We start from the raw sequence: 24,822 nt of genomic DNA, 5'->3' as shown, positions 1-24,822 counted from the left end.
TAGTGGGGCAGAGAGGGAGAGGAGGAGATTGTGACACCATGTGACTACCAATTTTGCAACTGTCATTGCAGTGATGTGTTGCACTTGAGAGTCTTGAAACTGCTGTGCAATTGGGAGTTATTGACAGGTTTCCCTTATCAATGAACAAGGACCCCCTAACCACATAGCAACAATGGGTCAGAGATGACTTCATGTGATAAATATTGCCAAAAGTGTTACCGTATAATTTCAGTTTAAAAGCCACATGTAGTAATCTCCTGAGGCATTAACGCAAGCAATGGAAGTGCCTGTTCACCACAGTTTTTGAGGTCTGCACACAAAGGACCTTATCGCACTCAGAATTTTAAACGTTCTGGGGACTGGAGGAGGACGCTCGTGTGCGCGTGCGTTCAGCAGAAAACGGAGTTTACTGCACACGAAGACGTCCTCCAAGAGGCCCTGTTCCATCTCCCGGCGCGCACCCATTCACATCCAGTCCTGACGGGCGTGATTTTTGCCTGACTGATTACCTTCCGTCAGCAAAAAATGGCGCCCGTCAGGACTGGACGCGAATGGGTACGCGCTGGGGGACAGAACAGGGCCTCTTGGAGGACGTCTTCATGTGCGGTAAACTCCATTTTCTGCTGAACGCGCGCGCACACGAGCGTCCTCCTCCAGTCCCCAGAACGTTTAAAATTCTGAGTGCGATAAGGTCCCAAGTCGTGGAGAAAGATGAAGGGATTGATTTGGATACCCACTATGGTATAGTGTGTATTAGGCATATGAAATTTCAACTTTTTTAAAAAAAATGTTTTCTGTATCATAAATCGATGAACTTTTGCTTAACAATAAATAAAAAGGTGTTAATTCCCCTAAGATTTAAAAAAAGGTCACCCTCAAATCAAAAATTTATTATTGCAGTATTAGTGCACACGAAGTATATTAAGTAATGTAGTATATATTGTATAACTGGCTATACAAGTATACAATATACACAGTTATATTCAATTATTCATAATTTTACAATTTATACATTTATAGAACTCCTATTTTGAGCTTTATAAACATAATTTAAACAGTTTAGAACATGTTTAAACCTTATTTCTTTAATAGTGTAAAGCAATGTCACACATGAAGAGTTACAATACCATGCAGAAGAACAAACATACTTGGACCAAAAATCTTGTTCAATTTCAGCAGTCCCATTAAAAAAAGACATAATGTGCCTTTAGAAGAATTTTCTCTAGAAAAAAAAAGCAGAATACCACTGCAAACACAAATTATTGGAAGATACCAATTCCTTGAGCAGAAATTAAAGATAGAAAGGAGCGAGTAGTGGAAATTTCCAAAGAAATTACTGAATTATGGGGAAACAATTTAAATTTCCCACATGTGTCAGATCAGGTGAAACTTTCATACTCCTAGTGTGTATATGCTACAGAGGCGGTTGTAGGGAAGACAAATTAGGAATACTGGTTAGAATGTCTGCAGTGTAGCAAATACACCCAATTTTCATTTTTATACGAAACTGAAAGTTTTGAGTAATTATAATGCTGCTGAAATAATTTGAGCTCCTGTCTTCTTTATTAAATGAAGACTACCTTATCATCCCTTTAAAAATTTAGGGCAAGGGACATGGTTTGCATCTTTCTGGATCCTATTACATTCTACCCCACTTCCACAAATGTATAAATAAGCTTTATACCTGAGACCTTAGTATGACTCTGTACTGCATCTGAAAAAGTGAGTTTATATCCATGAAAACTCATGCTGAAATAAAAACCAGTCTTAAAGGTGTCACATTTCTTTCTCCATTGCCACCCTTCTTCTTTTTATGCTGCAAGAGACTAACATGGCTTTTTCTTTGAAAAGTACTCCCTTGGTACATAGGATTTGGAACTCCCTTCCAAAGGAGCCTTTACTGGCCTCCTCCCTGGTGTCCTTCTGTTGATCAGCAAAGACTTTTACTATTGTTATAATTTTGGCAGGCTTTCAAGAACTGAACATTTGGGGGGGGAGGGAATATTGTACTGCTTTTAAATTATATTTCATAAATTCCTTTTTATTTATTTTTTTCAACTGTATATTTTATACTGCTGACAGCCAAATTACATCTTAATGCTTTGAGCGGTTTTGGTATATTGGATTTGTCTAGAGAGAAAGATAGGATACTAATACTAAGAGGGTGTTGCCTTATACTGGGAGCACATCACTAGTCTGTCTAGTATTGCAAACTCTGGTGGGCAGCAATGGTTCTCAAGGGCAACAGGAAAGCTTCTTTCTTAGTGCTATGTAGAAATCCCTGTTGGTTTCCCATCCAAGTGCCAACCAGGCTATATCCCAATTAGTTTCCAAAAGTGGGCAGTATAAGTGTGTTCAGAGTGGTGTAATGGCCTGTAATAAATATACATTCATTACTATATGGGCAAAAAAAACAAGAAAATACTAATAACAACACTGCCTATCTAAACACTAAACTCATTGGTACTGTACCTGGGCAAACATTTTATTATTTTATCCATTAATATAAGTCTAGATCATAGTCTGAGGGTGTGTCTATACTGTAGAAATAATGCAGTTTGGCACTACTTTAACTGCTATGGCTCCATTCTACAGAATCCTGGGATTTGTTGTTTTCTGATGCACTAAAAGGCTTACAACCTTGTAAAAACTGCAAATCCCAGGATCCCATAGGATGAAGCTACAGTACTTAATGTGGTGTCAAAGTGCATTATTCCTACAGTGTAGATGCATCCTAAAAGATGGAGTTGATGGAAGCTGCACTTTACATTGAGCTACAGCATTTCTTCCCCTACAGGATACCCTATTAAACAGTGAATCTCCTTCAGCTGTGGCACTTGCTTTTAAAGATTATTTACTTTTCACAGCAGAGAATAATGAGGCTCAGAAAAATGAACTGGGGCGGGCTACACACCGCCGCTTTGCGGCGGTCTGCCGCCGCCGCCAGAAGGTCCGCGGGGGAGCCGGAGCCTATAGACGGCCCGACTCCCGCGCGGACCGAAAAAAGAAGCTCCAAAATGGAGCTTCTTTTTGCGTCGCGTTTGCGACGTAGCGAGGCGCCAGGGGCGCGCTCGCTACGTCAGCAGCAGCGCGACGCGTCTGGACGCTATGCGTCCGATGCGTAAAGATGGCGGCGCCCATGTAGAAAGGGCGCCGCCATCTTGTACGGACGGAGTCCGTAATAGGACATGGGGCGTCTAAAAGAGACGCCCCTTTTTTAAAATGGGACGTCCGGAGGACGTCCCAAATGACCGTCTGGAAAGCCCCTGAGAGAAATGTAACCATAATTCACTTGCGATGCCACACTTTATACTATGACGAGGAAAACAACCATCCTGCATTTGCAGTGATGTTACACAGATTTATAAAAAGGGCTGTCTGTTCTATAAAGAAATCCCTGTTAAAGCCATCGATATCTCATTCATTTTTGTAGGCTGACACTTTAATAGCTGTCCAGCAAGACAGAAATTATTATGTCTATATCTATGTCATGGCAATTTGTCATAGTATATCGCCACAGTGTGTCAATGTTGTCTTGTTTGGTTGCAATGCAAAACCATCCTCTTGACTAGACAGACAGACAGATACAGTCAGACTACATAAATGTATTGCCAAATTGAGTTTAAGTATCTTTTTTTTATGGCTGCGATAGTAGCTTAGAGTGATTTACTGCTTTGTCAAATCTAGACATTTAAGATTCTTCCCCTGAAAACAGCAGCTTTCTCATAGGGAGGAACAAGCTGCATTAAAAAAACCCAGCTAGTTATTTAAAAATATTAAATTGTTTGTATGTGAATCATTATTTTTAACAAATCTGAACATATATGTGGAGTAAAGGGTAGTGGGGGGGGGGGAACACAGCGCAGAAGAGTAAATGTTTCTATAAGAACCTGGAGAAGACCTACAGACTTCATTTCAGCCTATTTTTAGATAAAGTACATTGGCAATATCTATGCTGTGTATTCAATCATCATGCCTACTCAGCAGGTGATCATGCTCAGCAAGCTATTTCAGATGTGAACATACTGTCAGAATCAGTGGAGTTTTATTCTGCAAGCCTGTGCAACTACTGTAAAACTGTGCACAAATACTACACTGAATGTGAGAAAACAGCAGATGTCCCGTTACCTGCAGCTTTCACACCACCTTATATTAGAAACTTCATCATCTTTGCCATATTACTCATAAAAGTAGAGAAAACCACTATCTCTATTATTTCACATTGACTGCCATGTCTGCAGTGTGGAATATGGGGTTTGCAATCTGGTGAGCTGCTAGAGATCTTTGGCAGAAAATTCTAAATGACCTGCTCTACACTACAAATCCCTGGATTTCATAGGATGGAAGCAAGATGGTTAAAGTGCAGTTGTAGTTGCACATTAATTAATTTTTTAAAAGTGCAGTTGTCGTTGTATAATTGTGTAGTATGAAAGCGCCCATGGTATTCTGACCCACCCTGAAAGTGCATTATACTAAGAATATAAAGAACGTTCACAATCTTTTGATCTTCCTGTCTCCATATGCTTTGATAACCTGTAAAACTTTTTTAAAATTTCCAAAACGTATTTTGCCCACGCGAGAGAGTGAAAAAATTAATATTACAGTGGTACCTCGGGATACGAAATACCCAGGTTACGAAATTTTCGGGATACGAAAAAATCCCATAGGGAATTATTGTTTCGGGTTACGAATGTTTTTTCGGGTTACGAAAAAACTTTTGGTGCTTTTTTTCGGCTTTTTCGCACGGAATCGCGGCTTTTCCCCATTAGCGCCTATGGCAATTCGGCTTACAAAGGCTTTTCGGGTTACGAAAGCGGCCGCGTTACGAATTAATTTCGTAACCCGAGGCACCACTGTATTGGGTTTTGTCTGTAGTAGTAATTGGAAGTGAAAAAAAGCCTTTTGTATAAAACACAGTGGTATCATTTACTATTGATATGTGCTAAAATTATGTATTTTGTATAAGACATTGCGTTTCTATGGGGAAAACACTTCATATAATTTTTACTCTAAAAGTCCCAAAATGAGAAGAATCATGACAGAGAATGGAAAAGGGGAGGAGTTACATCCCTGTATTATAACAGTGAAAGGGCAAAGAAAGAAAACATATATGAACAGATGCTAAGACATAATGCCTTATATCTTTGCCAATGTTATTTTAAAAAGTAGTGGAAACCACCGTTTAAAGAGTATGGACAAGGAAAGGGATCAGTATTAGAAATGAGTAAACAAGTTCAATTTTTGCATTTTAATTTATTGAACTGTGTTGTCACACACCTTGGTAATACTTCGTGTCATCTCAGCATGTCACACTTTCATAGATATACTATTGGAAAGCTATAGACTTGCCCCTTTCAATCACGGATGGGCAGATCTCTGAAGCTCATTTTTCTACTAAAATACTTGTGCCTGGATTCTATTTGATGTTTCCTCCTTGTTCCTCATTTTCAAGGGATCACCTTGTTTTAAAAAAAATGTTTGCATGAGAAACTCATGCACCTATTGACTACCTTTTGCTTGTGTACATTTGAGTCATACAGTTTCTTTTCATACCCTTCTGCTATGCACATGCTGTTGAACACTGCCAAGGTGAAAACATGGCGCTTCCAAAATCTCTCAAAACCCTTCACTCCTTTTCATTCTGTGCCACCGTTGCCACCAATATGTTACAGTGAGACACCCACTAAACTACTTTCTTGGATGGCAACCCAATGGGTCTTTTTGATCCCACCGCTGCCGTCAATTATGCAAAGGTGATGGCCACTATCCCACTGAACCCGGGTCTCTCTTAACTGTCTCCTGTACTATAACACTCTAGTTTTCAAATTTACCCCCAGCTTGGCACCAACTATTCTTTGACAGCCACACACCCACTACATAATGTGTCCCAAACCTAAAAGACTTTTCTTAATGTTGGTAGTGTTTTTAATGTGTTTCTGAAATCACTTCAGATAGCTACTTGTTGAAACAAAGTAAGAAATTTATTTTCAAGTCAGGCTGAATACAGTATCTCTTTTAGTGGATGGTGTTCACAATGGATACGGTGTATAAATACTTTATTAGTTACACAGTTTAACAGCTTCTTTAGCTTGCCTTTGTAATTGTTTCTTTATAATTTTATATATGTTTCCTTACAGCTTAAGTTCTCACAGAAGCTTTATTCAACTTCTGGTTACCTGTGACTCCACTAGTCACCAAACATTATGAAATTCATCGCACAGGCCCTGGAACAGGCCCATTGCGTGCTAAAAAGGGGGCGTTCTGGGAGCGGGATGGGTCTCAGAACACATTTTACTGCACGGAGGAATGCCGCAGCTGCCACGGGGCATTCCAATCGCGTCCCCGCTCCATTCCAGGGGGCATGATTTGGGAGAACTGTTCAAAAGCGTTCTCCCAAATCGCATCCCCTGGGATGGATCGGGGACATGATTGGAACGCCCAGCGGCAGCTGCAGTGTTCCTCTGTACAGTAAAATGCTTTCCGGGACCCATCCCATTTCCAGAACGCCCCCTTTGCAGCATGCAATGGGCCCGTTTCAAGGCCCATGCAATGGAGTTCTATGTCTCCAACAGGACACTACAACAATATAATTATGGACACTCTTCCTCCCTTTCTTGGGTACATAAAACCCTGTCTAAATGCCCTCACAGCAGCCTAACCTAGTCTCAATATCTCTCCACCCCTCAGAGCATACTAAATTTCAACAACTTTCAAATCTGTTCCTGCCTCTTATATACTCACTCCTGGGAGCAGCCACCACTTTTTCCTGGCTTTGCTCCCATTGGCTAGTGCCAAGTTTCTGATCTGTGTGTTGTCTCCACAAACACATTTTTCCTCTTTAATTCACAGAACACTTCACAAGCAGGATTGTTTTGGTGTATACCGGGTGGGTTTGTTTGTTTGTTTAAACCACATTTTTTGTTTCTGCTTTAATGTATAGGACTACACCAATATAAATAATAATAATAAATAAAACTTTTATTTTTATTCCGCTTTTCTGTGATGAGACAATCAAAGCAGCTCACAACACATTAAAATATCCACATTCAATATTATGTCTCAAATCCCCCCCTTAAAACATGATACAATTAAAATTGGAGATTAAAATACGTTTATATGAGACAATAAAAATATAATGAGGACAGAGCGGTGGGCTGATACATGATGTGAGGGGCAATCATTCTGTGGCCAGGCACTTTTATTCAGGAAAGGCCTGCCGGAAGAGATCCATCTTGACAGCTTTTTTAAAGTGGTCTAAGCTGGCAATTTGACGGATCTTGTCTGGCAGACCGTTCCATAGTTAGGGAGCAATTGCAGAGAAGGCCCTCTGGGAGGTAGCAGTTAGTCTGGTTTTTAAAGGCTGCAATAGATTCCTCCCAGAGGACCTGAGGGTGCGGGGTGGATTATATGGAAGCAGGCGATCCCTCAAATAGGTTGGACCCAAGCCATGTAGGCTTTAAAGGTTATAACCAACACCTTGTACTGTGTCCAGAAATTAATACGCAGCCAATGAAGAGATTTCAGGACGGGTGTTATTCCGTCACTCCTAGTTTTTCCGGTGACCAGCCTGGTTGCCATATTTTGCACTAGTTGAAGTTTCCGAACTAGGCACAAGGGTAGCCCCATGTAGAGTGCATTACAGAAATCAAGTCGTGAAGTTACGAGTGAATGTACAACAGTTTCTAGGTCCTTTACTTCCAGGAAAGGGCACAGCTGGCGTATCAGCCAAAGCTGATAACAGGCGCTCCTGATCGTCACATTATAGGACTAAATAAAAAAAACTAAGTAGAAAAATGCAGTTTAGATGTTATGGCCATTAGCTTAAATAACAAATGTTTTAAAAAGTGTTCTTTTAAAAAGTGTTCTTTTATAGCAAGCTGTTTTGGCTGAACTTGTGGTAATTGGAGGATTTGTTTCTGAATGGCATTCCTTACACTACAAAATAAAGGGATTAAAAAGAAGCAACTGACACTGGAAATGGGTCTAACAATCAACAACTGCCAATAAACTGTTAAAGTTGAAATGTTTACTTTCAAACAATCATTGTTGTTCCAGTAAAAGGGTTGCAAAATAGTAATAGCCAGATTTTTTTAAAAAAAAAATCCTCTAATAATCCATTTTTAAAAACACAGGAGTTTTCTTTGTTTGTTTGTTTGTTTAAGTCATTAAACCTAGTTTCAACCAGACAACGCTTTTCACAAGCTCTGGAAAATATGGATTTTTGGCTGCAAAATGTGTTTAGTTCTAAGAAATGTGAACTGGGTAAATTTCACCCCTAGTCATGTCTCCAATTATCATGGCAAGAGCTCATCTTATATGAAGACTTGATTTTCAAGAATAAGGAAAACCAATTCAAATTGGCTTCTATTGGTATGTTTCTTTGCCACACCATAATCTGTCTCCAGACCTGGCAACACTGGATCTTTCTGAGATCACCAACACTGGATCTTTCTGAGATCACTGAACAAGGTTAGGACAGATTTTAAAGAAAGAGACTTAAATGCAGCAGTGGAATCCTGAAATTTTATGGTCATCCTTTACCGTTTTTGTTCCTGTTCCTGCATCTCATTTTTGAAGTGGAAAGAGAAGTGGGAACCGAACATTCTGCCTGCATGAACACAGTACAGTCTAAGCGTATTAGCAAGTTTTAAGTTTTATATTGTTTCAGCCTTGTTGTAAGCCTCTTTGGGTCCCATCTCAGGAGAAAGGCAAGATAAAAATAACATTACATAACATCCACAAACACAAGGTGCAGATGTGCAAACCTATGAATTAACAAGAACTTGAGTTTTATATCCTTTGCTTTATTTTGTTTGCCTGATGAAGAACCAAGTGAGTTTGGAAAACTAGCTTAATGTTCTTCAAGACTTCTGGTTGGTCTAATAAAGAATTTGCCAATGCTTAAATGTGACTGAATTTCTTTAATGCTCAACACAAGTGCTCCTACATTTCTCATTCACACTTTATTCTTGCCCTGAATAGTTTACTGGGTTGCTCAGTCACAGTAACAATTGTGCAATGAATTTTATTCTGTACTAATAGTTATCTGTAAACTGCCTTGGATCCCTTTCTGGGAGAAAGGCAGCATATAAATGAAATAAATAAATAAATAATATGACACTGGGTACATATATAGGCATAGTAGAAAACGCACCATTTTTTGAACTGGTGCTATAAAAACAAAGCAAGGGAATTCTTAGTAAATGATAACCAATGTAATGTAAATTGACTTTCAACTAAACATCTGTTCCTATTTACACCTCATAATTGGTTTTCTGCTGGTTTTTTTTAAATCTATATAAATTCATGATCCACTTTGTGTATTTACACATAGTTGTTCTCTAACTGCAAATTAATTTATTTTATAGCAATTCCAGTCATTATTTAATACAAACACTTCCTTCTCAAAAACACAAATGACTTGCTTTCTGTTAAAGAGACAGCTCATTCACATATGGTTGGCATTGCAATCCAGCAATGAATGGCCATTTTGTTCTAAAATCACATTGAGTAAGCCCAGGATAAACAGACCTTCTCATTTTCTTACTATTTGAAGGTGCCTCTGTGGCCCTAAGATGTAACTTAGGGTCTGAACAGACAAGCCAAAATAAAGCTGCTTCAGGACACTTTGGAAGTGTGCTGTTTAAATGACACATGCGTCCTAGAGGCCGGAAGCCACACCAAGGCCACGCTCCAGTCCTAAGGACTAGAGCACAGCTTTGGCTCAGCTTCTGGCCTCTTAAGATGCGTATGTCATTTAAATAGTGGCGGGGTACAGACCGCCGCTTTGCGGCGGTCTGCTGCCGCCGCCAGTACATCCGCGGGGGAGCCGGAGCCTTCAGATGGCCCGACTCCCGCGCGGACCGAAAAAAGAAGCTCCAAAATGGAGCTTCTTTTTTCGTCGCGTTTGCGACGTAGCGAGGCGCCAGGGGCGCGCTCGCTACGTCAGCAGCGGCGCGACGCGTACGGACGCTAAGCGTCCGATACGCAAAGATGGCGCCGGCCATGTAGAAGGGCCGGCGCCATCTTGTACGGACGGAGTCCGTACTAGGCCATGGGGCGTCTAAAAGAGACGCCCCTTTTTTAAAATGGGACGTCCTCTGGACGTCCCAAATGGCGGTGCAGAAAGCACCAGTATTTCTCCAAAGTGACCCAAAGCAGCTTTATTTTAGCCTGTCTGTTCGGGCCCTTAGTTATCTTTGCATAGATTTGGCACCGAATGTGTAGCAATGATGTCAGGAATACCCAACTGAATTTCTGGCTCCAATGAAAATAACACTCCTGTCTTGACAAAAATGAAATAAAGAAAACAAGAAGGTAAATAGCACTATTCTTAATCACAGCTAAGATATGAACAAGGTTCCCAGCATTGGCACACCCAGCAATAAATGGCTAAGTATGCTTTTGGCTTGCTGAAATAGGCTCAATTTACCCCTTTACTGAAAAGGTTCCATTATGTTATATCTTATAAAAGCACTTCCTGCCATTTCCAGAAGGTCAAAGGAAAGGGGAGGTACAGATTTTAGATTCAGAATTACATTGGAGACTATAAGTAAGGCTGGTAGAAGACATGATGATTGCAACAGTTTCTGAAGTTATTTTCAAATCTTTAGAGAAAAACATTGTCTCTTTTTCTCTCCCAACTTAAAAAAAAGAGATAGAATGCCCATATAGTCCCAATAGTGTCCTGCTGATAATAGGAGTAATGAGTTAATTAAAAGTAACCATTCTTGTGAATGTGTTATGTTTGTGGCTCACTGCCCAGATATCTACACATTAAAGGTAATCAAACCCCAACTTGCAGTGTAAACAGACTGCTTATGAAGGCAAAACAGAAACACCGTCTCTCTGTTGTGCATTTAAATGAATGGGTAGGGTAACAGATTGTATGGAATTAGATTGAAAAACCTATTCTAGGTTTTTAGTTTGAAGTCTAAATATGGCTCTGAACATATTTTTGGTACATATTTCAGCACCTTGGATTTGTCCAGTCAAGTTCTGACTAAAACCCAGAATAGATTTATTTCCCCACTGAAATGAATTTTTTACTCAATGTTGCCATTCCCATTCTTCAAAAAAAAAAAAAAACCTGTTAAAGCAGATAATGCCCTTTACCAGTATTTTACTCAGCCAAAATGGGATAGAATTACAGTGGGTCCTTGTTATCCACTGAGGTTTGGTTCCAGGAGCCCTCATAGATAACAAAATCTGTGGATGCTCAAGTCCCATTAAATATAATGGCACAGCAAAATAGTGACCCTGATATAAAATGCAAACTTAAGGTTTGCTATTTAGAATTTATACTTTTGGGGAATATTTTCAAGCCATGGACGCTTGAATCCGTGGATAAAAAATCCGTAGATAAGGAGGGGTGACTGTAGCATTTTACAAGTGTAATCTGAGCCAAATGTAATGCAAGGTGCCACAAATATGCTGTTTTGTTTAACAACAACAGAAACTCCTATAGCTCTATTGATGCATCTGGCATAAGAATGATGTAATAAAACCATTTCCTCTTTTCAAGCAGGTTACTATCCAAATTGTAGCAAACTAGATAATAAATGGGAGAAATGAAAGTGAGAGTTAAAAGAAAGGATGCAAATGAGAAAGTGGTTATGACCATAATATTCCATCTACTTTTGACTGAAGTGTTATGAGGTGTGATAATACACAATTCTGGCTTTCAGGTGGAACCACAAGTCTTACTTCCAGTTTCAGCAGATAGCATAAGTGTGTTGCCTCTGCGTATTAAAGGGCCCTAGTGTAGAAAAGATCCAGATATCTTAGGGCAAAGTTAACAGCTTTTTCATGGTTTACCTTCCGTGGAAGATGGTTATAACATACCATTAATGACTGCAAGCTTTACAATTAATGAGCCATGTTGTTGCACATCCAACAATTAGGAGTTGAGGATTTCCTTCTTAGATGAGATAATGACAATTTCCTCACCACTAAGATAACATAAGACTGGCCCTTATTCATCTTTCTTTCTCAGAGCTGAAACTTCCCAGATCTCAGGACTCAGACACATTTCAGGGCTTGACACATCTTCTCCAGTCCTCACAGGGAAGGGGAGGAAACTCAGCATGAGAATAGGACTTTGGGAAGAATTTTACTCAGTGTATATGTGTGTGCATACATGCACACATGCACATACATTATTTTGTGTTGTTGGCCATGCTGCAGACTGCTCTAGAATGGGTTTACCTGGCCCACTCTCCTCAAAATATCACTAGGATGTGGCCTTAAATCACAGGGCCGATGCCCCAAAATCTTAAGATACTCTCAAACTGGTCTGTTTGATGTTGATTATTTCACTCACGACTCAAAAATTTGACTAGTAACATCTAAGTTCCTTAAAGTTTATTTCACAACAGGTTTGAAGCGAAATGGATCATGAAATAACAAAACCCACCCAAAAGCCAAAGTCGTCCAGTTGGTCCTGAACCTGCGCAGAATGTTAAGTTTCTGGATGTTAAGTTGCAATATGATGTTTGGCCAAAAATGGTTTATTTTGCACCAATACAATATCAGAACCTAAACTGTTTGGGAAATACCCCAAGTAATCATTGAGGAGCACCCTGAGGTACCTGACGAATCAGATCCAAAACATTTACAGTTTTCATTCTGGTTCCATCAGATGAAACTAGGATCCAAGGGCTGCATATATAAATCTCTGGCCCTTGGAGGGCCACCCTCACCAAAAATTTATTAAATTATTTCACTTAAAATGTCCTAATGCCTTCTAGCAACTTCGCCATGTTTGTCCCAGTCCACCACCTGTTTTAGGCTCTGATGACACCTTTTTGAGATTGGGAACTAAAGCAGGGGCCATTTCTATTTGTTGTTTTAAGCTCAGCCTATAAAATTATATGAGAAACATAGTGAATCTGCCCCCAGCTGCTGCTAGAGGGACATTTTGAATAAAATAAATTCAAGTTCTTCCTAAAGGCAATGTGCTCTTGCAGGTCTCGAAAGCAGCCTTGGAGACTATATGTCATCCATGCATTTGAGAATATGTGAAGTTTGGGGACTTTTTGATCATGCATGGGGGCTTATATAGCATAAGAGATATACAAACAGACAAACATTCAAAATTGTAATGTATACACACACACACATGTGCACACACACACCTATCTGAGCCTCTTCTTTCTCATCTTTGCCTTGGCTTGTCCCTCACATACACACTTCTCAGTCCCCTACAGCTACTTTGTCAGGACAAAAGGGATTTTTCTACTCCTTCCCTGTAGAGAAACATGGATCCCCAAGGGCTATACTTACAGGAATTACATAAATCTGTTGTGTACTGAACTAATTAATCTCTTTATTTGGAGAGGAATAGATTCCCCACCAAGTGGGTACATGGAACAAGAACTGCAGTCTGCCAAGCCTGAATTACATCAATGCTAAAAGAAAAAGAGAAAAAAAGTGAAGACATGTTCTCATAACCTGTAGCCTATATCTGTTCATGAAAACAACAAAATATAGGCTTGTGATAAACCCTTTGGTATGACTCATAATTAAGCCTACAGCTTGATAAAGCTTTCAAAAATGAGCCAATTAATTTATGCAAATTGTAGAAGCTACAGCTATCCCTCATGCCATTATTGACTCACACTGATCAAAATGGACAAAAAGTAGATTTAATTTCAAAATGTATGCCACTGTTCCTCTATCAAAGATATGGGTACTTCCACACAAGTTGTTTCTATGCATAAAGAAAAGCTGGTTAATGTGTTAAAGGCATAAAAGCAGGTCTCTGTGTCCTCATGTGCACGTGTACACACATACATTTGAAGTACAATTCTAAGATGTTCAGTTTTTGACAATAATAACAATGTCATTGTCTTATTTGTCTGGTTCACTTGATGAAAATTTATATATGTTCATGTTTCATGATGGCAATACAGATGTTTATGCGGAGGCCATTTTGGATGGATCAGTGCTCACATTTTGATACTGTTCACAAGAAAGTGATGAAAGGAAAGGGGAGACCCATCTGTTTATTTTAAGTCAAAGAGTGTTCAGCCTAATACCATATTAAAATGGACAAGAGAAGATGTACATCATTCTGTTACTTGACCTGGAACTAATTTGACAGTATAAGTTTTAGAAAAGTGACAACCAGTTCAGAAATTTGAGTTGATTGTTTGCTTCAGGCAAAGGAAAGACACAGAACATTTTTAAAAATGCTTTCTAATAATCTAAATAAGAGAAGATAGGATTTTAGTACAGTGGTACCTCGGGATACGAAATACCCAGGTTACGAAATTTTCGGGATACGAAAAAATCCCATAGGGAATCATTGTTCCGGGTTACGAATGTTTTTTCGGGTTACGAAAAAACTTTTGGTGCTTTTTTCGGCTTTTTCGCACGGAATCGCGGCGTTTCCCCATTAGCGCCTATGGCAATTCGGCTTACGAAGGCTTTTCGGGTTACGAAAGCGGCCGCGTTACGAATTAATTTCGTAACCCGAGGCACCACTGTACTTCTAAAGAGTCCCTAATAATTTGAGGAATGTGCCATAGAAATATTATGTAACAATGAGCAGGCCCAGTATTTGTCTCAATCGTTTCTGTGCACAATCCTTTGAATACACATGGTCATGAAATTTAACAGCAGTTATTTATGGCTATCTTTGCTACATTTAATAATTACAGCAGCCATGAAACCTCGAGAGGACCTTCGTAGATTTCATTGCTGTTGAATTAACTTTGCATCTGATGACAGGGCCATACCCAGACACTTCTGCAGTCCTATCTACCCCCCAAGAGGCATGGGATACCTGTGGAGGGGGAGCTTATAGAGCCTGTATGTTAAGTTCAGGGAGTGAGATATGTCTCAGCCTATTACATGTTCACAGGCATGCGTCTGTTCCCCCTCTTCCCAGGCCTTCAGATGTCTCCGGTGAGACAGCTGAAGGCCTGGGAGGATTGGGGGGGGGGGTAGGAGGAGGAACAGGTGCAAGTCTGTTTCTCCTCTTTCCCCCTTGCCCCCCCCCAGGCTTTCAGCTATCTCCGGAGGTAGCTGAGGCCCAGGAGGGCGGGGAGAAGATGTCTCACCCCAGAGCTTCCACCCCAGAAGGCAGAAGTCCCATCCCCCCAGAAGTCCTGCCCCTGGCACCAGGGGATACCCAGTGCTGGAACACTTTTTAGTTTGGGCACTCAGTCCCTAAAAGGTTCACCATCACTGCCCTAAGCAGTTTACAATGTCTAAACCAATTGCCCCCAACAAACTGGGTATTCATTTTACCGACCTACAAAAGGATGGGAGGCTGAGTGGATCTTGGAGCCCTCCTCTAGGATCCAACTTACACCATTGTGGCTGCAGTACCAGCATTTAACCACTGCACTACCAGGACTCCTTAGCTGTGGAAGACTGTCACATATTAGGCGCCGCAATTAAACATATTTAACCTAAGAACAGTATACTTAATACAGGTATCAACATATAACTTGCAAAGTAATAATTTGAACAAAAAGTCTGTTGATGCATGTTCAACTGCTTGTATTTTCTCCTATTCCTATTCTTCCATGTTAGTCCAGCGTCTAATACCAAATTTCTTTTAAAGTGTTACAGTCAGCCCACACCATTTGCGGGAATTAGGGTCACAGGGCCCCTGCATCAGTAGCAAATACCTGAATATCTCTACCCCCCATATTTCACATGCACAAAATGTACCTGTACTGGCATGGTAGCAGCACCTGGCTGTATGCATGCTCACTCACTCACTCGCTCGCTCGGGCAGGAGGAGAGGGAAGAGGTTGGAATGAGGCAGAAGGAAGGAGAAAGGGAACACCCATCCCATCCTCTTCCAAGCTGCCTGTCACAGCATGGGAAAGCACACCCTCCCTCCTGACTCTCCCACCCTATATCCTACACCCACCTGCCCATATGAGCGAGCAAGGCAACACACTCTCCTGTCCCATCCCCATCCCTCTTGCCCATTCCTGTGAACAAGGAAACACCTATGTGATCCAGCCCAGTCACACACATATACACACACATTCCATAAATAAATAAATAAATAACCCATCATCACTGCAGCAGACATTCAAAATAATCATAATGGGGATCCACAGGTACATTCTCCTCCATGTATGGATGCACCATGAAAATTATTTTTCTTTCCACCTCTCTTCAATCAAACAGGAGGCAAAGGAGAAAAGAGGAATCAAATGTCCATGCCCTCTTTCTCCACTAAACTACCCCAGAGAGCCCAGAAATGGTATTTCACAATTACCATTGGAACATATGGTTGTATGCTTACATCATCTTTGCAATGAAATGAAATCCATGTGTTTTTCTCCCTTTAATCATAGCAAAACCTGGAATATCCTGAGGAAAAGAAAACATCTCATCAGACACTGCTTGTCATCCACCACCAATGAGGCAGAAATGTCACTCAGCAGGCTGTCTTATTCGTGACAACCAAGAAATAGCGGGGCTCAATCATAAACTGAACCAGTTTGGAAGAAAATGCCCATATGTATCTGCCGCTGTCAGCCTGCTGTTGGGATGCTCGCTTTGTCAGAGGGAGCTTCATTATGGCTGAAATAACCAGAAGAAATATAGGACATAACCAAATGTGAATGTGCTGTGAGAAACCTAGACTAGGGATCAAAAACATCTTGCAGTTGGAAAGATTTTAGTGAAGACAGGCCATCTCAGCATAGCAAGATAGCCTACTGAGAACTGTCCAATATCCACAAGAGTTCTGATGTCCAGTGTGTGACTGACACACAAAGCCTTTCCTTTTTCTGTTGTACTTTTTATGAGTTGTGCAAAAAAATCTCTGCACTGCAGAAAGGCATCTTTTTACATTCTGTAGCTCAGCATGCACACACACACACACACACACACACAGAGAGAGAGAGAGAGAAAACAAGGGGATAAAATATCAGGCTGATTAGTCAAAAAGATGCAAACAGCCCACTCACTACCACTATATAGTATATTTAACTGCCCATGCAACAAGACTTCCTTTATCTCCGTTTTTAATTTTGCAAATTTGCAGAAATGCCAAAAAACACAATTTCAGAATTATGAAAAATCTCTCTAATGCCTCTCCACAAGCTCACCATTTTGTAATCTCACTTTATTGTATCAAGAAAAATTAATGTTTGCATTTTCACATTTACTATGCCAGGAGAAATCAAATCAAGATTTATATTCCTAACCTAAATTTATCTGGTACAAGGAAGCAAATCTCTCCTTGTTTTATTCTCATGTGCAAGAATGAAAAGTTGCATGATTCCCCCCCCCCCCGGTTCTTTTGTATAATGTGTTCTTGTTGATGTGTGTGTGTGTACACTGAATAATTCTTTCTCCTCTTAGTTTCTGCCAGGAATTAATCTCAAATTGTCTGTGATTAATGTAATTTATATCATAACTATAGTTTTTTGTGGGTTTTTCGGGCTATGTGGCCATGTTCTAGCAGAGTTTCTGACATTTCGCCAGCATCTGTGGCTGGCATCAAGATGCCAGCCACAGATGCTGGTGAAACGTCAGAAAGAAACTCTAGAACATGGCCACATAGCCCGAAAAACCCACAAAAAACTATGGATGCCGGCCATGAAAGCCTTCGACTTTACATTATATCATAACAAACAGGCAGCACCTGATGCTACAGTATTTTAATACATAAAGTTGAGTCAACTTTGACTCATGGTGACTCCATGAGTCACCTCCAAGCCCCCCTGTCCTCAGCTGCTCCCCTCAGGTCCTTTAGGCTTGGGGACCTGGTCTTCTTGACTGAATATATCCATCTAACATGTGGCCTTCCTCTCTTTGTACTATCTTCCACCTTTCCTAGCTTTATTTTCTTTTCCAGTTAAGCTGAGTCTTCCCATGATGTGGCCAAAGGATTGCAGCCTCAGTTTGGTCATCTTGGTTTCTGGGGAAAGCTCAGGCCTGAAGTGCTCTAGTACCCATTTATTTGACTTTCTGGCTAGCTGTGGTAATCTCAGCACTCTTCTCCAACATCTCAAATGAGTTGATTTTCTTTCTATCATGCTCTATACAGCCAAAGTTTTTGCTGGAATCTTTAAAGCACATACAGATTTTCTTGTGGAATTCTCTGAAGTGTATGTTTGCAATGTGGTGCCTCTTCTTTCCCTGAACCCTGCTTGTACTTCTGGGATTTCCTGCTCCATATATGGTAGGATTCACTGCTGCAGAATTTTGAACATAACATTTGTCCCGTTTTCCGTATTTGATGGCAGATTTTAGTTAGAACTAGAGCTGATTCTTTCTGTGTGGACTGTATCAATTCTATAAGATTGCCATCTGTTTCTGGTGATTTATTCCTCCCAATTATTTTGAGTGCAGCTTTCACCTCACTTTTCAAAATTGCAGGTTTGTCTTCATATGATTCCTTTTCCCATGTGTTATTCATTATTTCATATAGCTCTTCCATATATTGCTTTCTTCATCTTTCTATTTCATTCTTTCATATATTGTGCTCCTCTTCTGAGCTTAGAACATACTTAAGCCTAGGTATGAATTTTTCACTGAATTCCTGGATTTTCTAGAAGAGTGTCTCATTCTTCCTTTTTTGGTTGTTGTTTTCTATTTTCCTGCATTTTTCTTTATCCTTGCACTGTAGTTGTTTAAACATACATATACTTTTGCAAGCTGGGATTTTTATTTATTTGTTTGTTTGTTTGTTTGTTTTTGCAAATAAAAGTGAAGGTTTTCATGCAAAAAACAAAACAAAACATTGTTTTGACAAGATATTCTCCCCATTCCTCTTTGCCTATGGCTGACAAAAAGAAAAGGGGTGAAAAGTCTTGCAGCTGTCATTTTCAGTTGGAGGGTCTCATCATCTCAAGCAAGGCACCCGTTCTCACCAAGGAAGAGAAAATTTATGAACATTTTATATCCCTAAAGCAACAGCCATCACCAGCACTACACCTGTTCAGGAGGAAATCAAGAGCTGTACAGGTATATGCTGGATGAATATTTGGTGAAAGGGACAATATAGAATATATACCACAATGCCTTTTTTTAAAAAAAAATGACACCCCAATCTCAACACTGACATTTCAATCCAACATGCTCCTTTTGAAATGATAAGACACCCCAGGTGTTTCATTAGTTGTTCTGTCTCTGAGGCGTGCATCCTTAAAGTGAGGTACTGATTTGTACTTAAATGAAAATATTGTTATTAATTGGATGGAAAATATTGATGAACTCAATTATAGCAACCAATGACCCTCTTGTGATTTGTACACATGGTGCATGCCTCATAAAATCATGTACAGTTACTCCAGTCACTGGATGGCTCGTACATGCCTTTGAAAAAATTATTAAAAGATCATCTGCAGTTGCTAGAGAATTCACTGCCACCCTCACTGCAGAGTACTGTTACAAATCGATTATAGCACTTCATAGATCACTGCTTCAGGACAGAGGAGGAAATCCTGTAAAAGCGTTGCCTATCCATCTCTTACAACTCTGGTGATGGAGATTCCAGTACTTCCCAATGACATGCAGAAATTTGTTTCTGCTATTCATTCTGAAAGCTGACTGGCATGATCATTATTAAGCTTTTGAGATCTGGAGAAGAGTAAGAACTTAGTTTTAAGTTAAAATTTATCACATGGTAAAAACTCCCTGGTCTCTCTTTCTTTATAATGTTTTTCTTTTTTAAAAAAGAAAAGAAAAGAACTGCTGATGAAACAGAAAGTAAAACCATTGCTAACAAACGTTATTCCATCACACTAGCTTTGACAAATAGGTTGTTTTAGTTTAGTTTAGTTTTGATGTAGGAGATCAAACTAAACTACTGGAACAGACCTTGGAATATATTTGGTACAACTGCCTGTTCAGCTGAAAAATCTGGCAACTATAGCATCCCAAACAGGAGGTCTACTTTTTATTTTAATATCTTAATAGTCACTTTATTTTCCTAGCATGCCAAATTCCAGGAAGTTAAGCTACAGCTTTATATTTGTGTGTGTGTGTGTGTGTGCGCGCGCATGCGCACACACATGCCTTCAAATCACCTGTTGACTTATGGCAACCCCATGAATCTGATAGGATTCTCTAAGGCAAGGAGTATTCAGAAGTAATTTTACCAACTCCTTCCTCTCAAACACAGCCTACAGCTCCTTGAATTCAATGGTTGGCTCCCATCCAGGTATTAACCAGGTCTGATCCTGTTTAGCTTCCAACATAAGACAAGATCTGGTTCCTTTAGAGTATTTAGGCCCCAGCTTTATATCTAGTCAGCAGCAATTTTTAAATAATTGTTTGAAAAGCTTAAAGTTACTCCTTTGATAGTTGCCTTCATTTCTGGGGTTCTCTCTTATGTTAAGCATATGGTGATATGTCAGATTTGTAGAATAAGCCATAGTGGGTCAACTGAGGGTAAGTATATTTGTTCTTCAATTCTTGTCTATAAGGATGTAAAAGCTGGATGTGATTTATAAGTATACCAAAGAATGTGATCTTATACCTCTGGTTCTTCCATCTCCGTATATTCCAGGTACTATTTTTGAACTGCTTTTCCCTGTCTCTCTTTAGTCCAAGTAGTGGAGGGCTAGCATACAACTAACAGGATTTATTTTGTGGATGTTTTAGTTGAAATAGCAACTCTCTGTTGCTAAATATGTGTATAAAGGAACAACAGTGAACCACACATCAGAATCTTGGAATGTTAATTCAGTACTGCCCCTCTGTCCATTTTGGGCCAGACATTTGTAGAACACAGCATTGCAAACAGGTTGAATTTCTGCTATATGCTCCTTCTCATTCCTCTGCCTAATTCCCTCATTGGCCAGTTATGTATGAACACCTGCAGTTTCTCTAAAGGTCTCTTCTAGACTTGATCATAATTTGAAGTAGATATTATACATTTATCTTCTACTTTTTAAAAAAGTAAATATCTCCAGGAAAGGCAATGTACTGAGCCAAAGCTTGCTGAGTCAACAACAGATTGTTGACTCTATGATCATACAATTCTTCAGCCAAGGTGCATAGTATAGAAGGTCTAACCTAGAGGTATGGATTAAAATGTTTCCCATTCATGCTCAGCTCATTTGAACCTCTGCTGTTCACTTAAAACTATGCATGGTGCTGCAGCTACCCAGCTATCTTGCTACTTTGCTTCATGGTTACAAGTTAAGGGAGTATCAGAACAGGGCCGCTTGGTGCTACAAACTCAATTCAACCCATATGGAAGAGTTGCATTAAGGGCCAAGGGGCGGAGACCCTTTGAACGTTAGATGATCTTGATGGGCCATGCATATCCTCTTGCCTCCCCACACTCCTAAATCTGTTTTTAATCGAATAGCTTTTGGGATGCAGAGGGGGGGCCTGGAGGCCTTAAACCTGACCTTGGGAGCCCCATGTGGCCTGCAGGTTTCACATTCCTCAACCCGACATAAAACAACTCTGGGCTCATTCCCACTATGAATTAAAGCAAATTGCTGATCAGTTTATATGACTGTTGTTCACATTTGAAACCAATTCCAATCCCACTTTGATCGATTTCTGTCACAATAAAGTGAAACAAATGCAAAACAACAACAACAACAACAACAACAACAATCCAAATGTTAGTTTTCAAGCGCTTCTTTTGGGAACAATTGATTCTGGAGCATGTTCAACAAGTGGGAACTACAGATCTGAATGTCATCATTCTGGAGGGGAGGGACTAATGGCAGAGGAGTGTTTAGCATCCTTACTCAGTTTTTGGTAGATCCACCATTCCCCCCCCCCCCCCCGTAACAGAAATTTCAGGAAACTTAGATTTCTAGGATTGGCAGATCAATAGGATTAGCAAGAGGACCTAGTAATTGAAAATCCATAAGTTTATTTCCAGTTGTCGAAAAAGGAAAACATTGAACTCAGTGGAATTCAAGTTCCAAAAAGCTGAGGCCCTGAACAAGACAAAATGGCTCTTTTTATATTATTCAAGACAAAGAAGCTTCTTCAATACACCTGATTGGCTAATTACAATTTAAACATATAGAATTCTTACAATCAGAACAGAAATACATGCATACATTAAAACTGCATCATCACTATTTACCCCCCTCCTGTAGGAATTCAGTGGAATTCATCCTAACCTTGCTTCTGAATGTCAACTATGTATCCTTATCTCAGTAGTTTATGTTATGTCTTTCTACTGGTGCCAGCTTCCATTCAGGTCAAGATGCACTCACTATTCCTTTCCTCTAGTTTTCCTAAACTCCAAGCCTTTATTTCAAAAACCATCTCTCTGGCTGACAAAGGTGACTCCATCTTTCTATAGTTTTTATATTTCAAAAAGGAATTTCCACCACACCCCCAGCACTGCCTTTGTGCTTGTGGTATGACCTATGGGCACATTATTATTTCCCCCCCCCCAAAAAAAAACTGGATAGAAATTCAATTAATTGATTTTGCAACTACTTCTGAGGCAAATAGTTGCAAAACCAATGAATCGAATCTTCTATCAATTTTTAAAAAAAATAAAATTGATAGAATATTCAATTCATTGATTTTGCAACTACTTGCAATCAGTGAGGCAAGTAGTTGCAAACCCAATGAACTGAATCTTCTATTAATTTATTTAATATATATACCCAAGCTGTGCTGCCTGGGCTGCTGCTTACATCACTGATGATGCACAGATGATTGACATGCATTTTGAAGCAGCGCAAACTAGTTAGCATGGCAATCATGCCAAAAAAGAAGCGATTATAAGGGGATAATGAAAAGATCTGCTTTCATAGTGGGAACCGACCTTTTGGAATCAATTTACCAACGCAGAGCGAAGGCGAATTGGAAACTAGTTTAAACGTAAGTGGGAATGAGCCCCCTGTTGTCCCCATCAAGATTCTGTGTTCCTCTCATTAATCTCATTAATCTGAAGCCTTTTTCAAGAAAGTAGGCAGTTCTTTCATAAAATGTGACACGACACTGACAGATCTTTAGACAATAATAATATAACAATGGAAATAAATGGGCAAAACATATTACAAATTAAATTAAAGGAGCAAATTAAAGGCAGGGGAAGTTGTAGTTCCACTCCTTTAATCCTAAACAGCCCCAGATGTAATGCACATCACCGCTCCATATCTCTAATTCCCTGGGCCAGTTAAAACTGGGCATTAATAAATGACATAATGGACCAGTCCTCAATGACCAAACTTAATAACAACATTTAAGGTGAGAATCCCACAAGGGTTGACAGACAAGACAAAATCAACAACACATTTCACTGGAGGTGTGGTACTGAGAATTAAGAAAAGGCAAATAAATATACTTGAATAGCAGTACAGCTGGTTACTGGCTCCCAAACAGAATCTGGGTACTATAAAAAGTGATATCAAGGAAATCCAGGAGCAGCATAGATAAATGCAAAGATCTAGGCTAAAAGAACTCTGAAAATTGTCTTATCTGAGTTTTTCACATATGGCTCACAAAAGCAGGAGGGGAGACTACAATTTTGTAGTGGTACAGTCAGGATGATGACTCTGGAGACTCCTGCTAGGCCATGAAATTTACTGGGTGACCTTGGGTAAGTCACATGCTCTCAGACTCAGGACATAGCAATGGCAAACCTCCTCTGAACAAATCTTGCCAAGAAAATCTCATTATATGATCGCCTGCGGGTTGCCATAAGTAAGAAACTACTTGAAGGCACACAACAAGCAAACACACAAAGTCATTGGGGCAGGGGCTGCATTGTATTTTGCAATGTCTTGAATCAGTACATTACCTGAATTGTCAGGTGGAGAAGAGATGCTCTTTCCTCCTGTGTCCAAAATCACAGCAAGTCCAGCTGAGTTAGAAGGGAGAAGGTTGGTATTGAGATCCACACGAGTGAGGCTTTTGGCTTCTCTTCCATCACTTGTTAGAACACCACAAACATTTTCACTTCCAGTCTCAATCCCTCCTTGATTGCTTTTCTGCGGAGTCTGAACAACATGAACAATACTTTGTTGGGGTAAGTCGCAGCTCTGAAAAATAAGAAAACAATTTTCACAAATATTCGAGTTTTGTTTTCTAAATAGCTTCCCATTCATTGCAAGGATAATTTCAAAGAAGAATAAAGGAGATTCAGAAAATGTGGCAAATGTCAAATGCAAAAATTAGGATTGCTTATGCCAATTAGAGGACCAAAAGGGCTGGATACTTCTATACATTTAATGGGGAAGAATGGGCTGAAGCCAATGCCTTGAATTGCACATTGGGTGAACATATTGTGCAGGACATCTTGCACAAGGAGAAAACATCTGCAATGGATGTGATACTAAACAAGGGGTGAGTAGTCTGGGAATCAATCCCATCTCCATTCCAAGGCCCTCAAAAGTTGTTGTTAACATTTTTTAAAAGGCCATTTTCAGGGTGAGGGTTTTTTCCCAGCAGACAATGGATCATTAATTAAATAGACACCCTGAGCCCTAGCCATTCAACAACAGAACAATACACAAATTAACATGCAAATCGCTTCCTCTCAACTAACTATATATACCTCACTCTCTTCCATGCCAGCATTCTCTGAAATTGCCAGCCACAGCTGCTGCAAAACATGAGGAAAAAATCTTCTAGAACATGGCCTCAGAGCCCCCAAAAAACAACAAAAAACTATCTATATTTTTCTTAGTAGAGTTTTGTTTTCATAATCCTAGTAAACATGGACAGAAACCTTTGTAAGAGATCTTGTGTAAGTAAATGTGTAACTATTACAGTGTGCCTGCGCCATACGCGGGCGCACCATACGCAGCCTTGAGCATACGCGTTGCACCGTGCCGCCGCGCACGAGCCCATTGTTTCCAATGGGGCTCGAGCATAGGCGGAATTCGTCTTACGCGGCGGGATCCG

At 40.0% G+C, this 24,822-nt stretch overlaps 1 protein-coding gene across 1 annotated transcript in view; it reads right to left on the bottom strand.

Annotated features, from left to right (window-relative positions):
- The window catches only part of PRKN (parkin RBR E3 ubiquitin protein ligase), a 678,545-nt gene that overhangs the window by 518,035 nt on the left and 135,688 nt on the right, over positions 1-24,822 (bottom strand). The window contains exon 3 of the mRNA XM_042478458.1: positions 23,717-23,957. Within this exon, the coding sequence (XP_042334392.1) occupies positions 23,717-23,957 (241 nt within the window). The remainder of the gene's footprint in view (positions 1-23,716; positions 23,958-24,822) is intronic.

This window comes from Sceloporus undulatus, chromosome 1 (assembly GCF_019175285.1).
Source record: "Sceloporus undulatus isolate JIND9_A2432 ecotype Alabama chromosome 1, SceUnd_v1.1, whole genome shotgun sequence".
In the NCBI taxonomy this organism is placed as follows: Eukaryota; Metazoa; Chordata; class Lepidosauria; order Squamata; family Phrynosomatidae; genus Sceloporus; species Sceloporus undulatus.
Note: the sequence above shows the minus strand (reverse complement) of the source record. Positions and strands in the feature narration are given on the sequence as shown.